This window comes from Neophocaena asiaeorientalis, unplaced genomic scaffold (genome assembly GCF_003031525.2).
Source record: "Neophocaena asiaeorientalis asiaeorientalis breed wild unplaced genomic scaffold, Neophocaena_asiaeorientalis_V1.1 scaffold161, whole genome shotgun sequence".
In the NCBI taxonomy this organism is placed as follows: Eukaryota; Metazoa; Chordata; class Mammalia; order Artiodactyla; family Phocoenidae; genus Neophocaena; species Neophocaena asiaeorientalis.
Window position 1 is genome coordinate 379,818 of NW_020171987.1, and position 26,042 is coordinate 405,859.

A 26,042-nucleotide genomic window follows, 5' to 3' on the forward strand; every position below is an offset into this window, starting at 1 on the left:
GTAGCTTCTTCCCCTTGATTTTCTAAATTCATTTTTGTCCAACCTTGGATCAATGGAATAAATATTTAGGCCAGAACTTAAAAAGTGGCAGAGAGTGGGTGGGGTAATAGCAACATCAGAAGCTGGGGAACATGGGCTAAAATCTGATTGGAGACACCTACTTTATCTATTGGAGAGATAAAAATCCAAAATAACCATGGTTGCAATCTCTTTCTGGCTGGGATTTTCTATCACAAACTCTTCTTATATACGTATTTTTTTACAAGGAAGCTTCTCTTAAGAAACACACAACCCACCTAAGTGGGTTTTGTGACTTGGGATAAATGGGCAGAAGCTAAAAGCTTTCTAAAGACAACGGGAGGACTTCCCTGGTGGCGCAGTGGTTAAGAATCCGCCTGCCAACACAGCGTACACGGGTTCCAGCCCCGGTCTGGGAGGATCCCACATGCCATGGAGCAACTAAGCCCGTGTGCCACAACTACTAAGCCTGCACTCTAGAGCCCGTGAGCCCCAACTACTGAACCCACATGCTGCAACTACTGAAGCCCGTGTGCCTAGAGCCCATGCTCCACAACAAAAGAAGCCACTGCAACAAGAAGCCAGTGCACCACAACGAAGAGTAGCCCCCGCTCGCCACAACCAGAGAAAGCCCATGCGCAGCAACAAAGACCCAACGCAGCCAAAATAAATAAATAAATAAATTTATAAAAAAATAAAGACAATGGGAGGTATACCAAACAGTTGCTGTGAGTAACCGCTCCATCTCTAAAGAAACATTAGGCTGAACGATAACTTAGTATCACATCACCACTTTCAGAGATTAATGGGGCTTGGACAATAGTTTAAAACTTTAGGCTTCAACTGCATCTAAGTCTACTTCTTCAAAGGTGGCATCCTACCCCTCTATCAAGCTATAAGCAAACTTGAACTCTACTCACAATCAAGCGGTACTTAGGTTCACATCAAACTCTTTAAGGTCCTCATACACAACACATGATCCTCCTGCAGGGAATGACTCAGATCAGATGACAAGGCATGAAGTGGTCGTGAATCCTGAATCCGTATCATTTACAGGCAGCAACAATGCTGGGACCTAGAAGGTTTGGTATTCCTTGAATAAATTAAGCTCAAGTGGGAAAACATGAAGTTTTTGAACTGCTTTCCATTCTCTTGAGCCAAACAAAATATTGTCAGGCATTAGTGACACAACAAACAGATAAAAGTTCAAACTCTCTCAAATGTAATTTATTGTTTACCCAGTGGGGCAATGTCTACTTAGTCTTTGACCTAAACGAGATTCTTGTCTATTTAAGACCTTGACCTGATATTCTTTTGTATTTTGTATTTCTGAGGTTTATATTTTAAGGTGATTGGACGCTTTTATCCACTGAACCAACCAAAGCTAATCTTACATTTTAATCACTGGAAAAAAAGAACAGACTTGGACTCTATTTTGAAAGCAAGTTTCAACCAAAAAACACAGACACCTGTAATTTTTCTTACGTGAGGCACTTATTCTTTAGCCATTGTTAAGAATCTAAAAACCTGCTCTACTGCATTTGAGTTATTACATGAAATTACTTTGTATTGAAGTTGAAAAATAATTTTTAAAGAAAATTCAATACTGTAATTATGTACCTACCTCTTACCATGTAAAACTTGCATTGGCATTTTTCAGCATCCGAGACTAGTAAAACATTTATTTTTAAACAAAAGAACTTAATTGTTCTTTTAAAATTCTCATATAAATAATATGTTTAAAGTTTAAAAGCAAATCAACATCTGTAATACTGATGCATGAGGGAATATAATATATCACATTGTATTTGGGTAACTGTGCTTTATCTTCATATATTTTTAAAACTCCTTAATTATGTTGAAAAAACCCCAAGACCATTGCTATTTGATAAACATATTTATTAACATTTTAGATTTTTCATACATACTTTAATATGTATGTATTAAAATATTTTTAAAATGACTATGATCTGATGGTAGTAGAGACTGATTGCTTACTTGAAAAAATTATTTTATACATGTCAAAATGCATTATCCTCAACTATTTAATTGGTTTGTAAAATGCCTGAAGTATGTAAAAAAAATAAAGATGTAATTTTTCATACCTTACAGACTTATAAAGAGTTGCTAGCTGGCACAAAGACAATTAATTTATTTTACAATGAAAATTTACTTTGATAGTTTGAAGGCTAGCACTATGTAGGACATTTCCCAGAAGACCAGAGATGCTTCAGATAAAAAGAAATGTATAAAACACAACTATCAGAAATGTTTTTTTAAAAAGAATATACTATAAAATAAGACAATCATTTTTTAAGAAAAGACTTTTCATATCGATTCCTTCTATTCAAACAGACTGACATGACTCAGGTATTTTTAAGTGTTTTAGAAACACTTCCTCAAAAATTTCCAAGACAGCAGCCTTCAGATGTTCCCTCAATCCCAGTGTGCTCTGATGAAGCAAATCTTATGAGAACTTACCAACAACCACAAGTTTTTTTGGGGCATGGACCATATCTTACTCTTTGTCTTCCCCCCAGTGCTTAGAAGTAGGCTCTCCTCGACAAACGTTCACTGAACTCCATTGCTGAAATTGTAACAGCAAAAATATCAACACAACTCATCAATAAATAAACAGTCCTTTGGAGGATTGTGGGAAATCAAAACACTTTCAGTTTATACAAGTATTCATAAAACACATGAAAATGTTCTAGTTTATCCTAAATGTCCCAGCCCTTATGAGTACTACACGAAGAAGCAATTAAAAGGGAAAATCTTCCTGAGTAGTTCATAAACTATGGGTAGTTTTTAAAACTGAATAGCAGTCTGAGAATTTTAAGAGGCAAGCTAAATATTAGCTATACTCAGTCTAATATAATTGTTCAGCATAATTGTTTTATACAGGCCCCATATTCAGTCAGGCCTGCTTTTAAAATTAAGTCACAAAAGAGAAAACATTTTCAATCTGTAATTAAATTTAAACCATTAATTTGAATTATACCTTTAAAGTCTATTAATTTAACAAGGATAGCCAAACGTTGCTATTTGAGGAAAAGGCCTTTCGTTCAGCCTGTGAACAGTGAAAGTTAAAAAAAAAAAAAAAAAAAAAGGCATGTAATAAAAGCATTTTCCATAAAAACAAAGATACCTCAAGCAGGTCCACCTATATCTCTAGTTTAGGTCAGAAACTAATTCAATATTTAAAAAATTATATTATTTTAAACTGTACATGAACTCAGCTTGGCCTGTTTTTTTCCAGATGAGTCAGGTTTTAGTGTACTTGAAGGAAATTAAGCATATTGAGAAGACAATGGCTTCAAAGAACATACAATCTAGTGGAGGAATAACACACAATCACTGAATCCAAGTGACAGTAAAGTGTCATCATTCAAATTAATTCTGGGAGAAAAACTTAGTTGCCCCCTTCCTCAAAATCAAGACACAAAATTTTGAAAAAGTCCTATTCATGTGTCAACCTCCTAAAAATAAATATTCATCTTTTAAATATAAAGAGCTATATATAACCCTTTTTATCTAGAAGTGACACTGTTCTCCTGTAATTGAGTGCTTCCCCATTTATCTTCCAAAATCTTTGGAGACTTAATCTAAAATATGAGGACTAATCAATAATGATAATTTAAGTATAAATGTTTATGAAAATTTAGCACATTCCAAACATGCCATTGAAGTATGAGGATAAAGAAAGAACTTAGTTCCAAAAGGAAAAACTACCATTACAAATGAAGTAGTCTCCCAAATTCAAATGGCAGAGTGAAGATTAGCTACAATTGTTCCTCTGGACAGATTTTTTGACTCAGCATTTATTTATGTTATTTATTTACACTTTTCAGTGTAATATGGCTCAGTTAATTCATTGATATATAAAAAGGGATTTAAAAAGTCTGAATTATATTAAATAACTTAAAGTAAAATAATGTAAAATGTCAAGGTGAGATCTGGGGAAAAAAAAGACATACTTCTAGATAGACTCTGGAGCATCTCAACCTCTTTTCTGACATGATAAATCCAGGACATATTTCAATGGGTAATCCCATATTTTGACCAAGTTTTTTAAATGTTGAAAGGAAAACAAAATCTTACAGAAACTCTGAAGGGACAGAGATCTTAGCGGTATTGTCAACATTACCTCCTCTGACTGGGTTGTGGCGGATAGCACTGGTACAGACTGTACCTCTCCCCTGCACATCAGCAGCAACTCGACATCTTGCTCTCTCATGCAGGATGCTTATCAGAACACAAGTGAATCGCCAACAACAGAATGCTAACCTGACATTTTCTCTAATTCGGTTTTAACAAGTAAATTCGTCACAAATACTTTGTATGAGTAACAATAAACTTGTGACAGTTCACAAGAGACAGGAGAATATCAGTGTGTCAGGACACCAGTTAACAATCACTGTTCTAGAATTTTAGCGAGGCTTTAGAAAATAAAACTACATTCCTTAGAGTGCAGGATTTATATAAGGAATTTGAAGCTTGCAGTTGAGAAATGTATTAAATTGATAATTAGGAAACTAATTCTGTTTTTATAAACCAGAGGTCTTGGACATATCCAATTCTCAGCGTGAAGCCTTTGTTGATCCCTCTTCTGTTTGTAAAGTACATACCAACCATGCCTGTTTGAGGTTATAAATAATCAGAGTGTCATGGAGGATCATGTTCTAAAAGCTAATGTGAAGGGTTAGAAGAGCAGCTTGCATAGAGGACAGCCTTAAGGCAGCAGGGTAGCTGTATCCCAGAACAAAGTAAATGCTAAAAGAAAGCAAACTTCGAAAGAGCCAGAACCCTCAATGAGGAGAAACCACTGATGCATTATAATGGTCAACACAGAGCACTGCTGTCTAAATCCCTTTCTTAATGTTTTCAATTCAGAGGCTTCAAGTTTTCTTCTAGGAGAAGATCTGATTATATGATGTAGTCAAAGAGAAAGTTTTTATTTTACTGTTACGTAGGATGGGCTGGCAAACTTTATCTTACAAAGGGCCAGATTGTAAATATTTTAGGTTTCGCAGGTCAAACGATCTGGTCTCTGATGCTTTATTTTTCTCTACAACCCTTTAAAAATGTACAGACCATTTCCAGAATGCTAGCCATACAGAATCAGGCTGCTTGCCAAATCAGGCCGCAGTCTGCAGACCTTTGATGCAGAAGAAAAGCAATTCTCAACTACTAACTCTCCATTCAAATTCCCTTCTCCTTGTTTCAACTTTAAATAATTTCAGATAGAATAGGAATTAGAGGTTTAAAGGACTGTAAGGATGAGGGATCTAATCTAACTTTCCAAACGAGGAGCTGAAGGCACAGAGCACCCAAGTGACTTGCTTACAGCAGAGGCCAAATGCTCACTTTTCCCTCCTTCCCCTTCCATTTCTGGAATGCTTACACTCAAACTTGAGGACTCCCTTTAAAATAAAGTCTACTGGACCTTTACTATATTCACAGAGTAAAATATTTGTTTTACCGGATACTTGTTTCACATTCTTTTATCATGTTCAAGAAAGTCACACCAGGAAAAACTTACAATACTTTTTAGTTTATATTGAGCTAGCATGGGGCTTAAGGAGGCTTAGAATTCTGTCCCCTAAACTTAATAAACTACTGAGTTTACTCAAGCTGGACAGGCTAGCTTCTGAGAAGAAACCTGAATAGGGCTGCTAGGTGGAGGGGATCAGTTATATGGCATTAACATTCAAGATAAGCAGACATCACTCCTCTAATTAAATTCCTCTGGAACACCATGGGGCTACCAAGCAAACACCTTGGTAGATAGGAAGATAGGAAGAGTCTAATCCTATCCATTTACCATTTTTTCTATTACTGAAATATGGAATGAGGAATAGCACTTTAATGCCACCTCTCAGAGTAAATTATATATAAAAAAGAACATTTTCATTTTCCTTCAAATGGTAAAACTAAAGCTTATTCTTTGTACCTGAGTTTCTAGTTGTTTCCCCACAGCATTTCTGATAAAAAGCATACTTTTATTGTCAATGAAGAAATTCTCTAAACCAAAACAGATATAGTCAGATATTCCAAATGAACCTTCCCTAAATTTAGAACTTGAATTTTAAAGCAATTTTATAGAACAATGTTACCACCCTATATCAAAAAAAATCTTTCATGTGGCAATTCTGGATATAAGGCTTGAAATCTCTTGGATCTTTCAAAATACACTCACACAACATATGGATTTATAAAATGTTATCACTGATGAACCATGTATCATCCAGGTTGTTTATGAAATGCCATTACATACCAGCCCTGAAATGTCACAATTCCATCATATACAGATTTGTGAAATTTTCACTCTAGATATGAGGTAATGTGTTTTCTCCACATCGTGTCCTCACTTTTCAGGTAAGGGGAATATGACTCCCTTAAGACTGAAAAACAAGCCATGCCCTCCTCCCTCATTAAAAAAGATTAAAGAAGAAAATCATCACTTCTTCATGATCCGTGAGTGGCTCCTAAATCTTCCTTTTATTCTACTGTATTTAAAAACTCTTCTTCTTGAAGTTTCAATTTAAAGTCCTCTCTGATTCTTTCTAGCAGCTCTGGTTTAAAAATAACATCCAAGGCAGTCATTGCCAGAGCTTTGGCCGTTCGCAAAGTGTAGAACTGAGCTTCTTGTGATCCTAAAAGGTAGATAAAATGAATAAAGATAACCTCATATGTATTACAATTACTTTATTAGTTTTCTGGTTAGCTCTCAATATCTAAATTGCCTCTCCAACTGCCCACCACAATATAGTATTTCCTGAGGTGTTGTTAGGTAAAGAAGTAATAACAGGCTAACCTAAACAGTTAGAAAGGCAACTACTACTACGAAAAGAGTATATGCCAAAACATTCACTTGTAATAACACTTACCTGCAGCTTCAGTATATTGTTCTGTATGATTCAAGGCATTAGAGCCAATGTAAAAATATGGATGAATCCCAGGAACCACAAAAGTAACATTTCCAAAATCAGTAGATCCTTGGAAAGGTAAGACAAACCATGAATTTCTAATTGCTAGTCCAATGGACGCTAAAGCACACTTACCTTAATCTCTATAGCACCTGACATGATTTACTGCTCCTTCCTTTCTAGAAACTCTCTACTCTTTTGGTTTCCATGACTCCACTCTCCTGACTGTCTGGCTTCCTCTGTCTCCCTCTCTAGTCACTTTCCTTCACCTGTCACCTGAGTACTGGTGATCCCTAGGGTTTCGTCTCTGGGCTACTCCTTCTCCTGTGTACTTGGGCAACCTCATCCACATTGAAACCTATGTTTTCAATCACCTCTCATGTATTGACAACCCCTGAGTCTCCTCCCAAACAACTTTTGGAACAGGCTACTGGACAGCTTTCCTTAGAAGTCCTGTGAACACCTCAAATTTAACAAACTAATAATTAATACCAACCTACCATACTCCAGCCTGCTCTTTCTCTTGAACTCTTATCTCACTGAATGACATCAACACCCTGTTTTTATCTCCAAGTCCCTCTGAGTCTATTTCATCAACATTTATTATTATATTTTAAGAGAGGCTTTTCTAACATGCAAACATAATAATGCTCTTAAAAGGAAAAAAACCTAAAATAACCTGATATGCTTATGATTATTTAAATTCTAATAACTGTTTGTTACTCCTCAGAAACTGAAAATGCCCCCATATAACTAAGTCCTTAGTAACCTGCTTACTGATGACTGGAGATGAATTAAAATTCTATTTCCCCTTTAAGTAGCTTACTTAAAAATTAGAACTAAGCAAATTTAAACACTAGGAATATTTAGAATATAAAGCAAAGGGTATGTTGGCTATTTCTAAAAACAAATCTGTTCACTTAACATTCTACATTCACTGAGGAGTGCATTAGTGTCTTTCCCCTACCCATTAAGTTTGTGAAAAAACTCATTAAAAATCACGAGCAATACCTCCCCCAACCCCGAAAGCTGTTAAACAAAACCATTTAACCATGGATGGTACTTCCCTTCCTCAAATAGCATATAATATATGTTTGAAAGAACTTAATCACCTGAAGGGCCATTCAACATTGCATCTTCTGAAATGAAGTCTATTCCCAGCTTTTTTCCATTTTCAATATAAGCTTTCCACAGGCTCTTATTGGGAAGAACATTGTAATAATCATGTGCTCCACCTTTAATTTCTACCTAAGAAAAAAATTATAAAACAAATTTTGAATTAAGAAACTCAAATTCACTATCTAATTTTCAAACTAGCAATAGTTCTCTAACAGAAAGAGGTTTAAGAGGAGGCACCTCCCCTTCAGGATATAAACTCTCTCAAATCTTTTACCTTAAAAAAGTATGTTTTTCTATAACGGGAGTTCCTAGGACCCTCTCTTCTTTACATTACATATGCACCAAAGCACACGAGGTCACCTAGTCAGTGAGTCTCAACTTCAGTCCCTAAACAGGGTGTGGGAGAGGCCAGGAGTCTCCATTTTAGCCAGCACCCCCAAGTAATTTTGATGCATGTGGTCCCCAAATCACATGCTTAAGAAATACTGCCGTAGGCTATAGCCTCTAAAAGAAAGAAATCAAGATTTACCAATTTCCAATATACAAACTGACACTGACACCACTGCCTGGTCTGAAAGGCATAACATATCCTGAGCAAGACAGAAGATTCACAATGCGGAAAGAAGGTTGACTATGGTCCTCATTTATTAATTTCAGTGCATGAAGATACAGAAGCAGTTTATATGTGCCCAGTTAAGAGGATTTACAGATTTAGATTTGACTAAATCAAAAATGGGCAATACTCCCACAAACCACAGATAATCCCAATAGCATTAGCAAAAACCAATTATAAAATGGCAGAGATAATATTCTACTTTTAGCAACATCTAAGTTAGAAACAATGACAACCTAAGTAGATACAAGTCAGCCAAAACATAAAAAATTATTAAAAGACTATTTAAAATATAGGAGAAGAGGAGATAAGCAATCTATCTGATAAGATGTTTAAGGTAACAATCATAAAGATGCTCAAAAAACTCAGAAGAATGGATGAACAGAGTGAGGAGTCAGAAGTTTTTAACAAAGAGTTAGAAAACATAAAAAAGATTCAGAGCTAAAGAATACAATAACTGAAATAAGAAATACACTAGAAGGAATCAATAGTAGATTAGACGATACAGACGAATGGACCAGCAAACTGGAAGACAGAGTAGTGAAAATCACTCAAGCTGAAGAGAAAAAAGAAAAATGAATTTTTAAAAATGAAGACAGTTTAAGAGTCCTCTGGGACAACATCAAGAGTACTAACATTCATATTATCAGGGTCCCAGAAGGAGAAGAGAGAGAAAAAGGAGCAGAGAACATATTTGAAGACATAATAACTGAAAACATCCCTAACCTGGGAAAGGAAACAGATATCTAGTCCAGAAAACACAGAGAATCCCAAATAGGATCAACCCAAAGAGGATCATGCCGTCCTTAAATGGCAAAAATTAAAGATAAAGAGAGAGGGGCTTCCCTGGTGGCAGTGGTTATGAATCCACCTGCCAAGGCAGGGGACATGGGTTCGAACCCTGGTCTGGGAAGATCCCACATGCCGCAGAACAACTAAGCCCGTGCGCCACAACTACTGAGCCTGCGCTCTAGAGCCTGCGAGCCACAACTACTGAGCCTTTGCACCACAACTACTGAAGCCCACATGCCTAGAGCCAGTGCTCTGCAACAAGAGAAGCCACCGCAATGAGAAGCCTGCGCACCTCAACAAAAAGTAGCCCCCGCTCGCTACAACTAGAGAAAGCCCGTGCATAGCAACGAAGACCCAACACAGCCAAAAATAAATAAATAAAATAAATAAATTTTTTTAAAATTTAAAAGATGAAGAGAGAATATAGAAAGAAGAAAGCAACAAGTTCCGTACAAAGGAGTTCCCATAAGGCTATCAGCTGACTTTTCAGCAGAAGCTCTGCAGGCCAGAAGGGAATAGCACAATATATCAATCCTTAAAGTGATGGAAGGGAAAAAACCTACAACCAAGAATACTCTACCTGACAATGCTTTCATTCATTTGAAGGAGAGATCAAAAGTTTTACAGACAAGCAAAAGTTAAGAGTTCAGCATCACAAAACCAGTTTTACGAGAAACGTTAAAAGGACTTCTCGCCACACAACTAGAAATATGAAAATTACAAAAGGAAAAACCACACTGCTAAAGGTAAATACACAGTAAAGGTAGTATCAATAGATCAACCACTTATAAAGCTAGTAGGAAGGATACAGATATATATCTTATCTATAATAAGGAGTTTAGGGATACACAGAAGAAAAGGTGTAAAATATGATATCAAAAACAGTAAAGGTGAGGGGAAGGAATAAAAACACAGGGTTGTTAAAATGCATTCAAACTTAAGAGATCAGTAACTTAAAATAACCACAAATGTATATAGATTGCTATTTATAAACCTCATGGAAACCACAAACCAAAAGTCTATAATAGATACATATACAAAAAAAGAAAGAAGAATCCAAATATGGGGAATTCCCTGGTGGTCCAGTGGTTAGGACTCATTGCTTTCACTGCTGGGACCCAGGTTCAATCCCTGGTCAGGGAACTAAGATCCTGCAAGCCACATGGCGTGGCTGGAAAAAAAAAAAAAAAGGACATAGAGTGGTTGAATGGATACAAAAACAAGACCCATATATATGCTGCCTACAAGAGACTCATTTCAGATCTAAAGACATAGACAGATTGAAAGTGAAGGGATGGAAAAAGGCATTTCCATGCAAATGGAAATGAAAAGAAAGCCAGGATAGCAATACTGGCAATACAGGATAGCAATACTGAGCAATACTCAGACAAAACAGACTTTAAAACAAGACTGTAACAAGAGACAAAGAAGGACATTACATAATGATCAAGAGGTCAATCCAACAAGAAGATATAACATTTATAAATATACATGCACCCAACACATGGAACACCAAAATACATAAAGCAAATATTAGCTAACATATAGGGAGAAACTGACTGTAACATACTAACACCCTACTTACATCAAGGAATAGATCATCCAAACAGAAAACCAATAAGGAAACACTGGCCTTAGATGACACATTAAGGCCAGATGGACTTAACAGATATATATAGAACATTCCATCCAAAAGCAGCAGAATACACATTCTTTTCAAGGATACATACAACATTCTCCAGGACAGGTAACATGCTAGACCACATAACAAGTCTCAGTAAATTTAAGAAGACTGAAATCATATGAAGCATCTTTTCTGACCACGCATATGAGACTAGAAATCAACTACAAGAAAAAACTGCAAAAATCACAAATGTGTGGAAGCTAAACAATGCTCCTAAACAACCAATGGGTCACTAAATAAGTCAAAGAGGAAATAAAAATACCTGGAGACAAATGAAAATGGAAACACAACAATGCAAAATCCATGAGATGCAGCAAAAGCTGTTCTGAGAGAGAAGTTTATAGCAATACAAGCTTAGCTCAGGAAACAAGAAAAATCTCAAATAAACAATCTAAACTTACACCTAAAGGAACTAGAAAAGGACAAACAAAACCTGAAGTTAGTAGAAGGAAAGAAATCATAAAGATCAGAGCAGAAATAAACAAAATAGAGCCTAAAAAAACAACAGAAAATATAGAAACTAAGAGCTGGTTCTTTGAAAAGATAAATAAAATTGACAAATCTTTAGCCAGACTCATCAAGAAAAAAAGAGAGGGCCCAAATCACTAAAATTAGAAATGAAAAAGGAAAAGTTACAAATGACACCACAGAAAAACAAAAGGATCCCAAGAGATTACTATGAACAATTATATGCCAGTAAAGTGGACAACCTAGAAGAAATAATCAGATTCCTAAAAATGTACCATCTCCCAAGACTGAAACAGCAAGAAACAGAAAATATGAACAGTCCAATTACCAGTAATGAAATTCATGAAATGAATCACTAATAAAAAGAAACTTCTAATAAACAGAAGTCCAGGATCATGGGACTTCACAAGTGAATTCTACCAAACAATTTAGAAAAGAGTCAATACCTATACTCAAACTATTCCAAAAAGTTGCAGGGAAGGAACACTTCCAAACTCATTCTATAAAGCCAGTATCGCTTTGACACCAAAACAAGACAAAGATGTCACAAAAAATGAAATTACGGGACAGTATCACTGATAACATAGATGCAAAAATCCTCAGCAAAATATCAGCAAACTGAATTCAACAATACATTAAAAGGATTATATACTACGATCAAGTGCAATTTATCCCAAGGATGCAACAAGAATGGTTCAATATCCACAAATTAATCAATGTGATACACCACATTAATAAATTGAAGAATAAAAATCATATGATCATTTCAGTAGATGCAGAAAAAGCTTTTGACAAAATTCAACATCCCTTTATGATAAAAACTCTCAGGGACTTTCCTGGTGGTGCAGTGGTTAGGAATCCACCTGCCAATGCAGGGGACACGGGTTCAAGCCCTGGTCCGGGAAGATCCCACCTGCCGCGGAGCAACTAAGCCCATGTACCACAACTACCAAGCCTGTGCTCTAGATCCCGCGAGCCACAACTACTGAGCCCATGTGCCACAAATACTGAGCCTGCGTGCCTAGAGCCCGTGCTCCGTAATGACAGAAGCCACTGCAATGAGAAGCCCACACACCATGGCAAAGAGTGGCTCCCCGCTCACCGCAACTGGAGAAAGCCTGCACGCAGTAACAAAGAATCAACGCAGCCAAGAATAAAATAAATAAATTAAAACAAACAAACAAAAACCTCTCCACAAAGGAGGTGTAGAGGGAACATACCTCAATAACAAAAGTCAAACAGAAATATAGATCAATGAACAGGATAGAGAGCCCAGAGATAAACCCACGCACCTAATTATGGTCACCTAATCTATGAGAGAGGAAGCAAAAATATACAATGGAGAAAAGACAGTCTTTCAATAAATGGTGCTGGAAAACTGAACAGCTACATGTAAAAGAATAAATAAACTCAAAATGGATTAAAGACCTAAATGTAAGGCCAGACACTCTTAGAGGAAAACACAGGCAGAACACCTTTGACATAAATTGCAGCAAAGTCTTTTTTGACCTAACTCCTACAGTAACGAAAATAAAACCAAAAATAAACAAATGGGACCTAATTAAACTTAAAAGCTTTTGCAAAGCAAAGGAAACCATAAACAAAACGAAAAGACAACACTCAGACTAGGAGAAAATATTTGCAAATGAAACAACCGACAAGAGATTAATCTCCAAAATATACAAACAGTTCATGCAGTTCAATATCAAAAAAAAAATCAAAACATGGGTGGAAGACCTAAATAGACATTTCTCCAAAGAAGACATATAGATGGCCAACAAATACATGAAAACATGCTCAACATCACTAATTATTAGAGAAATGCATATCAAAACTACAATGAGGTATCACCTCACACCAGTCAGAATGGCCATCATCAAAAAATCCACAAACAATAAATGCTGGAAAGGGTGTGGAGAGAAGGGAACCCTCCTACACTGTTGGTGGGAATGTAAACTGGTACAGCCACTGTGGAGAACAGTATGGAGGTCCCTCAAAATACTAAAAACAGAACTACCATATGACCCAGTAACCCCACTCCTGGGCATATACCTAGAGAAAACTGTAACTCAAAAATACACCTGCACCCCAATGTTCACTGAAGCACAATTTACAGCAGCCAGGATGTGGAAGCCACCTAAATGTCCATCAACAGAGGAACAGATAAAGATGTGGCACATATATAAAATGGAATATTACTCAGCCATAAAAAGAAATGAAATTGTGCCATTTGCAGAGACATAGATGGACCTAGAGACTGTCATACAGAGTGAAGTAAGTCAGAAAGAGAAAAACAAATATTATGTAATATTGCTTATATTAGAAAAATGATACAGATGAAATTATTTGCCAAGCAGAAATAGAGACACACAAGTAGAGAACAAATGTATGGATACCAAGGGGGGAAGGGGTGGGTGGGATGAACTGGGAGATTGGGATTGACTTACATACACTACTATATATAAAATAGATAACTAATGAGAACCTACTGTATAGCACAAGGAACTCTACTCAACGCTCTGTCGTGACCTAAATGGGAAGGAACTCTAAAAAAGAGGGGATATATGTATACGTATAACTGATTCACTTTGCTGTACAGCAGAAACTAACATAACATTGTAAAGCAACTATACTCCAATAAAAATTAATAATTAAAAAAAAGTCATATACGACAAGCCCACAACCAACATCTTAATTAACAGTAAAAAGCTGAAAGCATTTCCTCTAAGATCAGGAACAAGACAGGGATGCCCGCTCTGCCCACTTCTATTCAACTTAGTATTGGAAGTCCTAGCCACAGCAATCAGATAAAAAATAGAAATAAAAGGCATCCAAATTGGAAAGGAAGAAGTAAAACTGTCAACTGTGTGCAGATGACATGATGCTATACATAGAAAACCCTAAAGATACCACCAAAAAACTACTAGAGCTCATCAGTGAATATCGTAAAGTTGCAGGATACAAAATTAATATAGAGAAATCTGTTGCATTTCTATACACTAGCAATGAACTATCAGAAAGAGAAATTAAGAAAACAATCCCATTCATGATCTCATCAAAAAGAATAAGATATCTAGGAATAAATCTAACTAATGAAGTAAAAGACCTGTACTTGGAAAACTATAAGACACTGATGAAAGCAAATGAAGATGAGACAAACAGATGAAAAGATATACCATGTTCAAGGTTTGGAAGAATTAATATTGTTAAAATGACCATACTACCCAAGGAAATCTACAGATTCACTGCAATCCCTATAAAAATACCAATGGCATTTTTCACAGAACTAGAACAAATAATTCTAAAACCTGTAAAGAAACACAAAAGACCCTGAATAGCCAAAACAATCTTAAGAAAGAAAAACAAAAGGAGGTATCATGCTCCCTGATTTCAAACTATACTACAAAGCTATGGTAATCAAAACAGTATGGTACTGGCAGAAAAACAGATACATAGAGCAATGGAACAGAACAGACAGCCCAGAAATAAACCCATGCACCTTTGCTCAATTAATCTACAAAAAAGGAAGCAAGAATATACAATGAAAAAAAGACAGTCTTTCCATAAGTGGCGTTTGGAAAACTGAACAGCCACATGCAAAAGAGTTAAACTGGACTACTTTCTCACACCATATACAAAAATAAACTCAAAGTGGATTAAAGATTTAAATGTAAGACCCCAAACCATAAAACTCCTAGAAGAAAACATAGGCAGTTTGCTCTTTGACATCAGCCTTAGCAATTTTTTTTTTTTGGATATGTCTCTTCAGGCAAGGGGAAAAAAAAGTAAAAATAAATGAATGGGACTACATCAAACTAAAAGTCTTTTGAACAGTGAAGGTTACCATCAATAAAATAAGAAGGCCACAACTGAATGGGAGAAGATGTTTGCAAACAATAGATCCAACAAGGGGTTAATATCCAATATATACAAAGAACTCATACAACTCAATAGCAGAAAACCAAACAGCTTCATTAAAAAATGGGCAGAGAACCTGAATAGACATTTTTCTACAGAAGACATACAGACAGGAACAGGCACATGAAAAGATGCTCGACATCACTAATCATTAGGGTAATGCAAGTCAAAACCATAATGAAATAGCACCTCACATCTGTCAGAATGGCTATTATCAAAAAAGACAACAAATATGTGTTGGTGAGGATGTGGAGAGAAGGGAACCCTTGTGCACCACTGGTGGGAATCTACATTGGTACAACCACTATGGAAAACAGTATGGAGATTCTTCAAAAAATTAAAAATAGAACTACCATACTCTCCAGCAATTCCACTTCTGGGTGTGTGAAGAAAATAAAAACGCTAATTCAAAAAGATATATGCACCCCTATGTTCACTACAGCGTTATCTACAATAGCCAAGATATGGAAGCAGTCTACGTGTCCATCAACAGATGGAACGTAAAAACAATAGCTAAAGGTATACATATACACAATGGAATATTAATCAGCTGTATTAATCAGCTGTATAAAAAGAATGAAACATTGCCATTTGCAACAACATGGATGGACCTAGAGGGTATTATGTTAAGTGAAATAAGTCAGACAAAGAAAGACAAATACTGTATGATTTCACTTACATGTGGAATCTAAAAAACAAAACAAATGGACAACTATAACTAAAAAGAAACAGGGTCATAAGGAGAACAAACAGGTTGTTGCCAGAGGGAAGGGGGTTTGGGAGAAAAGAGTAGTAGGTGAGGGAGATTACAAACATTCAGTACAAAATAAATGAGTCACAGGTATGAAATGTACAGTGTGGGGAATACAGTCAATAATTCTGTAATATCTTTGTATGGTGACAGATGACAACTAGACTTATCATGGTGGTCATTTTGAAATGAATAGAACTATGAAATCATTATGTTGTATACCAGGAGCTAACATAGTGTTGTAGGTCAATTATACTTCAAAAACAAGCAAGCTCACAGAAAAATAGATCAGATTTACGGCTTCCAGAGTCGGGTGCTGGCGGGAGGGGGAATTAGGCAAAAGTAGGCAACAGGTACAAGCTGCCAGTTATACGGTAAGTAAGTACAACATGATAAAGATAATTAACACTGCTGTACATTATCCATGAAAGTTAGGGTAAGTTCTAAGAGTTCTCATCATAAAGGAAAAAAATTTCTTTTCCATTTCTTTAATGTTGTACCTATGTGACAAGATGGATGTTCACTAAACTTATTGTGATAATCTATTTCATGATGTATGTAAGTCAGATCATTATGTTGTATACCTTAAACCTATACAGTGCTGTATGTCAATTTTATCTCAGTAAAACTGAGGAAAAAAAGACTTAAATATAGACTCAAATCTAATAACAATGAACCTTATTATAAGGCAATATTATACCTTGGGATATTAGCTAGTGATAATAGTTCATGTTTTATGTTATAAATATTTTAAATATCTATAATTATGAATAAATAAGGGATGAATGCTTAAATTTTTACTCTTTGGCCACTTAACATATACTGTCTTAGAATCACTCTTACTATCTGAATAAATCATATATCTCTAGTCTACTGAGGGCAGAAAAAAATAAGGTATGAGGTGTTGGCCCTAACTCTTCACAAACACTATGCCATTTAATTCTCATAAGAACCCTAAGATAGATTACATCATTATCTCCATTTTTCAAGGAAAAATGGAGGCCCAGAGATACTAAATAACATTTCCAAAAGTTACAGAATCAGTGAGGCTGAGAGGCACAAATCCAGATCTTCTCTCTCTCCAACCAGACTACAGGCTTGCCCCAGGGCAAGATTTATGCAATTCTGGAGCTTCTCATCCCACTGTATGCCCTATATGATTAGTACATAAATGTTGCCGACTTTATGAGTCAAATAAACAAAACCTCTTGACTACTGTGTCTATTTTAACTTTCATTCCAGCAAGCCATAAGTATTTATATCACTATTACACACACCTGTGACTTCACCAAAAATAGGTTTGGCTGATTTTGCCATAAAGTTCCCTTTACAGGAACTATATACAGCATTTCCAAAAGCATAACTGCCAATAAGGAAAAATATAACTTGCAAAAAGGCAGGGAGTCTAGCTCAGCAATATCAGTTATTCTAAGTCCTGTGTAATAAGACGACTGCAGTCTTCCCTATGCAGACACTGAGTAAAATAAATAAGAATGAAAGATTTTCACATCAACTATTCAGTCAACTGGTTTTGCATATTCAAGGCACTGATTGCCAAATAAAAGGGAGACAAATTAGGTTCTAAATGTAACTTAATATAAACAACCCCAGCCCACATATATACTTCTGATTATAACTTAGATTAACTCTTAAAAGTTCTTACTGTGCACCCAGTAGCCAAAGCTGCAGCTCTGAAGCAATCTTCTGCCTTTTTGGTCAAAACTGGAAGTTCTTTCATTGAGGGTGCACGGAAGTAATAGATTAGTTCAGAATAAGAGGGAATGATATTGGGTTTTACACCACCATTTTTTATTATACCTATAAAAAGAACCAAATTACTGGAATTGAGCTTGGAGCTTGGAGATCATTTCTTTAAGCTTAAATACACCCATAAAGTTTTTCAGCCAATATATACATAAAGAAAAATAATTTAAACTTATTAGCGTCACATATATGCCAACCAAAGATTTTGATGTTATACAACAAGTTTCTATGCACAGTGTGACACTTTCTCGCTAATAGGAAAAAAGTAACTGTCTATATGTACTTTAGTCTGAGGAATTTATACAATGTTAAGAAATTATGATTCCTGACTATAAAGAAACTGCTACAAATTTTTACAACTATCTTATGCCTTCTGGGAGAGACTTTTATTTCAGTGCGTTTTATTACAGTTGTACATTATGATAAACTTTTGACATAAGGAAAAAAACCAATGGTATGAGCCTCTGTAATTACCCTCATACCTCAGGAATCCCATTTTAAATAGCATTTGGCTCTGGGAGAATAATTTTCATGCCAACAAGAAACAAATGTAAGTCAAAGATGACAAAATATACTACCACTGTCAAAACAAATGCATTTATTTGGAACTAGACTGAGAAGGAAGATGTATCCATTCAAAATAATAATGAAAATAAGTATGCAAAACCTATTTTATATGACCTGTTTTAAAAAATATATTTTTTACATATTCCTGTTTATTCTTTTTAAAGAAACTAACGTAGAAAATTGGTAAAAGTGCAGTTACAAACTAATTTCAGACTATAGCAAAATCAGGCAAAGAACAGATCTTAAAGTATAATAATTTCTTAAATCATAAGGAAATAAACTAAAAAATAAATCTGTACCTTCAAGACAATACTTTATTACTGCATATATATTAAGGTGATACACATAATTTAAAAAGATGTTACTTAGGATTAACAGCACTTGAGTACATAAAACCAGTAACCACCACTTTTTTTTTTAAATGAGAAAATGATGAAATTTTGTTATTAAGAGACAGTGAAGATAACTGAAAAAATCAAGTTCTAACTTTCAAATACCCACAGAATATTAAGAGACAGTGAAGATAACTGAAAAATCAAGTTCTAACTTTCAAAAATCCACAGAAAGAACATAGATCCTTACATAAAAACATTATTTCTAATACTCAAAATGACCATTCTATTTATGTACAAATAATCTTAACTATCTTCTTGCCCACATATAAATGAACATCTAGTATCCTGTCCCAGGAATTTCTGAAAATGTTAAAAAATTTTGGAATTTTCATAAAATACGTAAAATGTTCCCAAATGTTTTTTTAATCAAATACTAAGGAATTATATTGCACTAAAATATATTAAGTGCCATCTATTACCCAAAGTATTTGACATTCGTACCATGAACTCTCCAGGTAGGTTTCATTTGTTGTCTTAACACAGACAGATTGTTGTAGGCGAGGACAGCAGCATCTAATGCATTTAGTCCTTCCCAGGGATAAGCAGCAGCATGAGATGCTTTTCCATAGTACTTCACAGTCACACTAGGAAATAAAACATCATTCGGAATTACTTTTTTCAGTATCACCAAAGTAAGAAAATCCAAGTAACTAGAACTACCCAACTATTATTCAAAATTGATTCACACTACTGAATTAATTTGTAGCAATAATGTAGCAATTTACATACCTTAGTTCTAGTTTATTATTATGTAATACAGTGACTAACACAAAGAAGGCATTCCAAAAAAACAGAAAAAAAGAATTTTGCTCAGTCGAGCTCCTGTACAAATTAAATCTGTACACAATTCAATTTAAACGAACAATGCAATACTGTATTAAGTGCTGGAATTACAGAAGAGATGGCTCCCGTCTCCTTCTACACTGTACTGTGATAGTTCTATATCAAAGGTCTACAAAAGCTCAAATAATTCTTCCTGTCTTAAAGGTGGGGAAAGGTCAAGGAAAGACAGAAAGAAGGTGACATTTGAAATGGGTTAAGACAACCTCTAAAAATCAGATTATATTCACAGTATTATAAAATATTCTAGCGTTAAGTCAGTTGTTCCTGACCAATATTTTATTAATGGTCCAGAATACCTGTATCACTAATACCTTAGAAGTTTTTTAAAAAGTAATTAATTAATTTTATTTCTGTCTGGGTTGGGTCTTCGTTGCTGCACGCGTGCTTCTCTAGTTGCGGTGAGCGGGGGCTACTCTTTGTTGCGGTGCACGGGCTTCTCATTGTGGTGGTTTCTCTTGTTGCGGAGCATGGGCTCTAGGCGTGCGGGCTTCAGTAGTTGTGGCACTCAGGTTCAGTAGTTGTGGCTCATGGGCTCTAGAGTGCAGGCTCAGTAGTTGTGGCACACGGGCTTAGTTGCTCCGTGGCATGTGGGATCTTCCCAGACCAGGGCTCGAACCCATGTCCCCTGCACTGGCAGGAGGATTCTTAACCACTGCGCCACCAGGGACGTCTCCCTTAAAATTTTATAAATTGTTTTTCCACTTCCCAATAGTTCTCATACCAGTCTACTCAGATACAATAAAAAACAATAAGGTTTAGAGAAAGGATTGTATATTAAATAGTTATTTATAAAGATGACTTGCCTCCATTTGTTTTTTTAACTCTTTGAACACATGACTCATGGCCTTGTCTGATAACTCCAAAAGAAAAAAAATTAATAATGGTGACTTGTTTGGATAACACTTTTTAAGCCTGATTAATAGTACCCACATTTAAATTATTAAAAAGTCACTCTAGGGCTTCCCTGGTGGCGCAGTGGTTGAGAGTCCGCCTGCCGATGTAGGGGGACACAGGTTCGTGCCCCGGTCCGGGTAGATCCCACGTGCCATGGAGCGGCTAGGCCCGTGAGCCATGGAGGAGGCTCATAGCATTTCTTTACTGATTCCAAACATTCTATTTAAAAAACAAAATCCAAATATATATTTTAAATTTTAGGATACTTGTTATTTCCTCGATCTGTATCTTATCACCATCACTCAGAAACTGGAATTTTAACAAAACTGGTGATAAATATTATAAAATGGAAAAAGATGCCCTTTATGAAAATGGCTCTAGCACCATTTCTTCTAGGGTTCAAATCTATGTACAATTAAAGCACAATAAACTACAGGAAAAGAAATGTTAATGCCTGTTTTATATCAGCATTAGTATTTTAGGCTTAAAAAGCACATTTAAGGGCTTCCCTGGTGGTGCAGTGGTTGAGAATCAGCCTGCCAATGCAGGGGACACAGGTTCGAGCCCTGGTCTGGGAAGATCCCACACACCGCGGAGCAACTGGGCCCGTGAGCCACAACTGCGGAGCCTGCGCATCTGGACCCTGTGCTCCACAACAAGAGAGGCTGCGATAGTGAGAGGCCTGCGATGAAGAGGGGCCCCTGCTCGCCACAACTAGAGAAAGCCCTCGCACAGAAACGAAGACCCAACACAGCCAAAAATAAATAAATAAATTTATTTTTTAAAAAAAGAACATTTAAAAAAAACTGATATGGAATGATATTCAAGACACATTGTTTAATTTTAAAAAGCAAGAGCCAGATCAACAATATACTTAGCAGACTATTTCAGAGGGGGGAAAATCCTCCTTTAAGATTTAATTTATACATGTACCTATTTTATGTCTATAAATATACCCCCAAAGTCCTGGGAGAACATATATCTCTAGAAAAGGGACTGGATGTGAAAAAAGGTGATTAATAGGGACATAGTGCTTTATCTTATTTATTGTTACAGATTTTTAGCATGAATAGATTAGTAATTTTTTAAATTAAATTTTTGTTCTTGCTCTCCTTTCCATCTTAAAAGTTGGCAAATGAAAAATCTAAGAAGCCAGATATTAAGAAAAGGCCTGAGGCCCAATGGACTGACTTCAGAATCAAGGCCAAGAAGCCTACCTAAACCTAAATCCTAGAAGGCTAATGGACTGGGAAGCCTGCCTGCAGCCACTGGTCCCTTCTAGCCAGAGGCATTGGCAGAGATTTCTAACCTCTAAGGTTTTCCAGAGGTGTACTACTGTACAGCATCCCTGAAACGGAAGTTGAAAGATTCTTCCTACTGTCACAATACCAATTCCTGGTGATAAGACCAAAAATACCAGAACAGTTAAAATAGTCACCCTCTGAAAACAAGGGATGCAGAGAAATGCAGGATAACTGAACACACAATCTAGAAGCACTGCTGGGGTGGTTCTGCGATTACTCCCAGGCTACTGCAGAGGAGAACATGGGGTTTTCCTCAAGCAGCTGAGCCATGGCTCCTTGGGACCAGACCCCTAACTGGACCATTAACTATTGTGGTTGAAATTTCTGATGTAAAAAATTTAAACCACTTAAATGATGCATGCTCCTAGGTACCAAAAAAAGTGAGCTTTTCAACATAGAGAAAGATAAAAAAGAAAAAAAAAGTTTCAGCACCAGACAAATCAGAAAAGGATATATTGGCAAATTCCAATCAAATCCACAGCTAGTCGGTTTCTGTATTTTTTCGTCAGGAACATAATTTATCCTTTTTGCAAAGAGCTCAAAATAAGTAAACTAGAGAAGTGTGTTTTCTTCCCAAGTCTAACAAAGCTGTCTCTTGCAGATCTATTCAGCTGCAAATGCAACTCCATATCAAAGGATGGACATTGTCCAGAAATCAGATTCCTCTCAATTCAAAATAGAACATACGTGTCAACATATTGTTTGCTATTCTTACGCTTTTTAGGCAGTATTTTAACAGTTCAATTATGAACACCATATTAAATCTCAATTAGAAGGGGCCTACCAAATGCCGTTCAATGGAAATCAAATATCACATCATTATCTTTCAATTTACTGTTTTTTTTCAATTTACTTTTTAAATGCAGAAGTGCGGAGTTTTAGCCTCCAGTTAAGTCACTAAAGTATTCTAATAGCCTGTTTTCCACTACGAAGTTTATTTCAACTTGATTACTCACTCATGTTCAGCCACATCAGGTAGATAAGCAGCATTCTCTTGAGATGGATGGGCCATAAAAACAACATCAAGATTTTTAAAAGCCCCTGCTTCGATTAAATCAATTTTGCCACCACCATCTTCTTCTGCAGGGGTTCCCAGAACAATTACCTAGAAAGAAATACCTGTGTCAGAGCAACAAAAAATCCTAGCAGGCAATATCAGTCAGGTTCCCTTGCATATGTATTCACAATCTAAATCAAACTATGAAGAGAGGTTTTGTTCTCTGACTCAAATAAGGCAGTGGGCATAAGTCTACGGTGCTAAATTCACCACAAACTTGCAATTGACATTATTATACCAACTTGGCTCAAAGTATGTACTAAAGCCTCTATAGGAAACTTTTCCCAATCTTATAACACAATTTTATAGAATTAATGTCAAAGATGAAAAGAGGTAAGTACTATATACTAAGTTCCTCAAAATTATTTAGGACTTACTTTTAAAGCTTATTTTTGACTGTCTTTTAGTGTATGTGTATATAATTATTCATAAGACTTTTACTGGTAAGGAACTTTCTAGTTACTTATTAGTTATCCTCACAACAACCCTGTGAGGTAGGTGAGTGATCTGTATCTTCATTTTAGGAAGGGTGGTTTTGAGGCATGGAGTGAAAGGTGTCTTGCCCCAGATCAGAGCAAGGCTTAAAGCAGAGCTGGGATTAGATACCCTGACCTTCAGGCCTGAACTCTGTTTCCTTACCAAACTACCTCTTTAGAAGGTCTTAACGCATTCATCCTTTATGAAAAGCATTGAATAAATCTTAACACCACAGTTAGAAACGGCCAACTATTACACAAACTTACTAATTCGATTCCACCAGCTCAACCAGGCAGATTTATTGGTCACCAAACACCTAATTAAACAAAAGAGAACTTTACAGAATAAACATTTTACTTTGATATTTAAACTTAACTTCTTCAAACAATTTTTAAAAGCAAAGAAAAATTATAAACAACTAATATACTTTCAAGGTCACGTATAAGAACACAATGAAACAAGTTGGAAAAGTTCTTGGCTTGCAAAGAGAATCAACATAAATTCCATTTTCAGATAAGACAGATAACCTTACTAAAACTGAGTATTACCATTCAAAATCAGAAGTGTGTGTATTTCCCAAAGTCTTGCTTTAGTCAGAAGTTATAAAGCACCCAAACTCTTAAATTGCTTTTTACTCTTAACCCTTGACTCATGAAATCTGACTTTTCAGGTTAAATCTTGTTGACTTCTCTGAACCTTTCACAAACCTGGTTAAAGCTAAATCTCTCCAGTGCTTCATGCAATGGCAAAGGACACCTCCTCCCCCAAACAAAACAAAAACCTAGCCAGACGAAAAACAAGGCCCAGAGGCAGAAAAGAGAAGGCAGCTAAAGAGAAAAAGCCACAAAAGATGGAACTGTAAGGATAAAAGAGAAAGGTTACTGACACTGGAAAAAATGGGCTAAAGAATATTAAAATATAACATTAGTCTTCCCCTTAACCTGAGCAGTGGTGATTCAATCTTAGCCCACAGAAAGAATATACCACCTGGAAAAACAGAGTAACACAAGGTTAAACTTGCCCTGTGGCTAACATAAACACTTCCCCGTTTAAAGGATCGAGCTATATCTTAAAATCGCGAAATAAACTTTAAGACGTAAGGATCATGTAGTTAATGTTCACTCTCTTCCCATTTTTTGTATACTTCTAGAGGTTTTGTAGTTCTAACGACTGAACATTTCCTATCCAAATTCCAATGATTCTAATCACAACAGCTCCTAGGACTGCCACAAACAAAGGATTTTTTGGAGGCTAACGAAGAGGGTCTGCAGGTTTCCCTATAATAACTACCTCCTCCCAGAGATTGCACAACCTTGTCAGCAAATTGCGATTGCCCCTGTTACCAAAAATAAGCCATCACGAAAACCAGGCTTGGTTCTAAGTTCTTTCCTAAGGGAGAGAGTTCACTCAATTGTTTACAACTACGCAGGAGAGAAAAAGCAAAAATCTGCAAAATGTCGCTAGGTCGGCAACTCATGAACTACTGACTTTGATCCAGGGGTTCTGCCTATTAGAAAAAGCCAGGACGTCGAGTGCTGTCCCCTACACCTGCCCCGGGGTGGGAAGGGACGGAGGCGCACGGGAACCGCCGGCTCCCGCCCTTCTCGGGCCGGTCCCGGCCTGGGCTGGCGATGGGAATCCCAAGCCCGGGCCCCACCTCACCTTCACGGGCAGAGGCGGCTCAGGGAGGCTCTCCAGGGCCCCCTTGACACCCAGCGCGGCCGCCGCCCCGACCTCGGCGATCAGGTTGTGGCCGCAGGCGTGCCCGATGCCAGGCAGCGCGTCGTACTCGCAGAGGAAGCCCAGGTGCAGCGGGCGCGGCGCCGCCCAGCCCCGCGGCGGCCCCCACTCGGCACGGAAGGCCGTGATCAGCTGGTAGTGCGGCTGCACCGCCCACGACGCGGCCGGGCGCTCGCTCTGGAAGAAGCGCGTCAGCACGTCGTGGGCATGATGCTCCTCGTAGGCCAGCTCGGGCTCGCTCCAGATCGCGCGGCTCAGGGCCCCCAGGCGCTCGGCCGCCTCGTCGATGCACTCCGCCGCGCGCAGCTTCAGCAGCTCCACCTCGAAGACGGCGGCGCAGGCGTCCCCCTCTACCGGCCTCTCCTCTCCGGGTCTCATCGTGCTCACAGCCGGTGACCGGTCAGCGCTCTTCTCGACCGCCCGCTACGTCGCTCCCTCCAGGCGGCCGACTGAGTCTGCGCACACGCCCGGCGTTCCCTGCGCCGGTTGTCTCCGCAGCTCCCGGGAGACCCGCCCCAGAGCCCCCGCGCCCCGCCTCCAGCGCCTCGCCGGAAACGTGCTCCGCCCCTTCTGCCGCCGGTCGCTGGGAGGAACCCGAGTCCTGGCGCTAATCGTCTCTCCTTCGTCCCCTTGGCTGTCCTGACAACTTATTTATGGTCTAAGGTCATTACTCCTTTTCGTTGTTGCTTATGTCCCAGAGCAGCAGAAT

The 26,042-nt window shown here is 37.3% G+C and overlaps 1 protein-coding gene across 1 annotated transcript; it reads right to left on the minus strand.

Moving 5' to 3' along the window:
• Positions 1-613: 613 nt before the first annotated feature.
• On the minus strand, positions 614-25,840 carry PM20D2 (peptidase M20 domain containing 2). Its single transcript, XM_024747275.1, has 7 exons — positions 25,256-25,840; positions 23,016-23,164; positions 19,460-19,602; positions 17,956-18,110; positions 8,060-8,195; positions 6,909-7,016; positions 614-6,674 (listed from the first exon to the last, which is right to left on the minus strand). The coding sequence occupies exons 1-7, from the start codon at positions 25,709-25,711 to the stop codon at positions 6,520-6,522; spliced, it is 1,302 nt and encodes a 433-aa protein (XP_024603043.1). The 5' UTR covers positions 25,712-25,840; the 3' UTR covers positions 614-6,519.
• Between the last annotated feature and the right edge of the window lie 202 nt (positions 25,841-26,042).

Coding starts and splice junctions, on each gene's coding strand:
- PM20D2 (XM_024747275.1), bottom strand. CDS start 25,711: ATGAGACCCGGAGAGGAGAGGCCGGTAGAGGGGGACGCCTGCGCCGCC. Junction 7,017..8,059: donor AATGTTGAATGGCCCTTCAG/GTGATTAAGTTC, acceptor TACCTTTCCAAG/GATCTACTGATTTTGGAAAT. Junction 6,675..6,908: donor ACAATATACTGAAGCTGCAG/GTAAGTGTTATT, acceptor TCTACCTTTTAG/GATCACAAGAAGCTCAGTTC.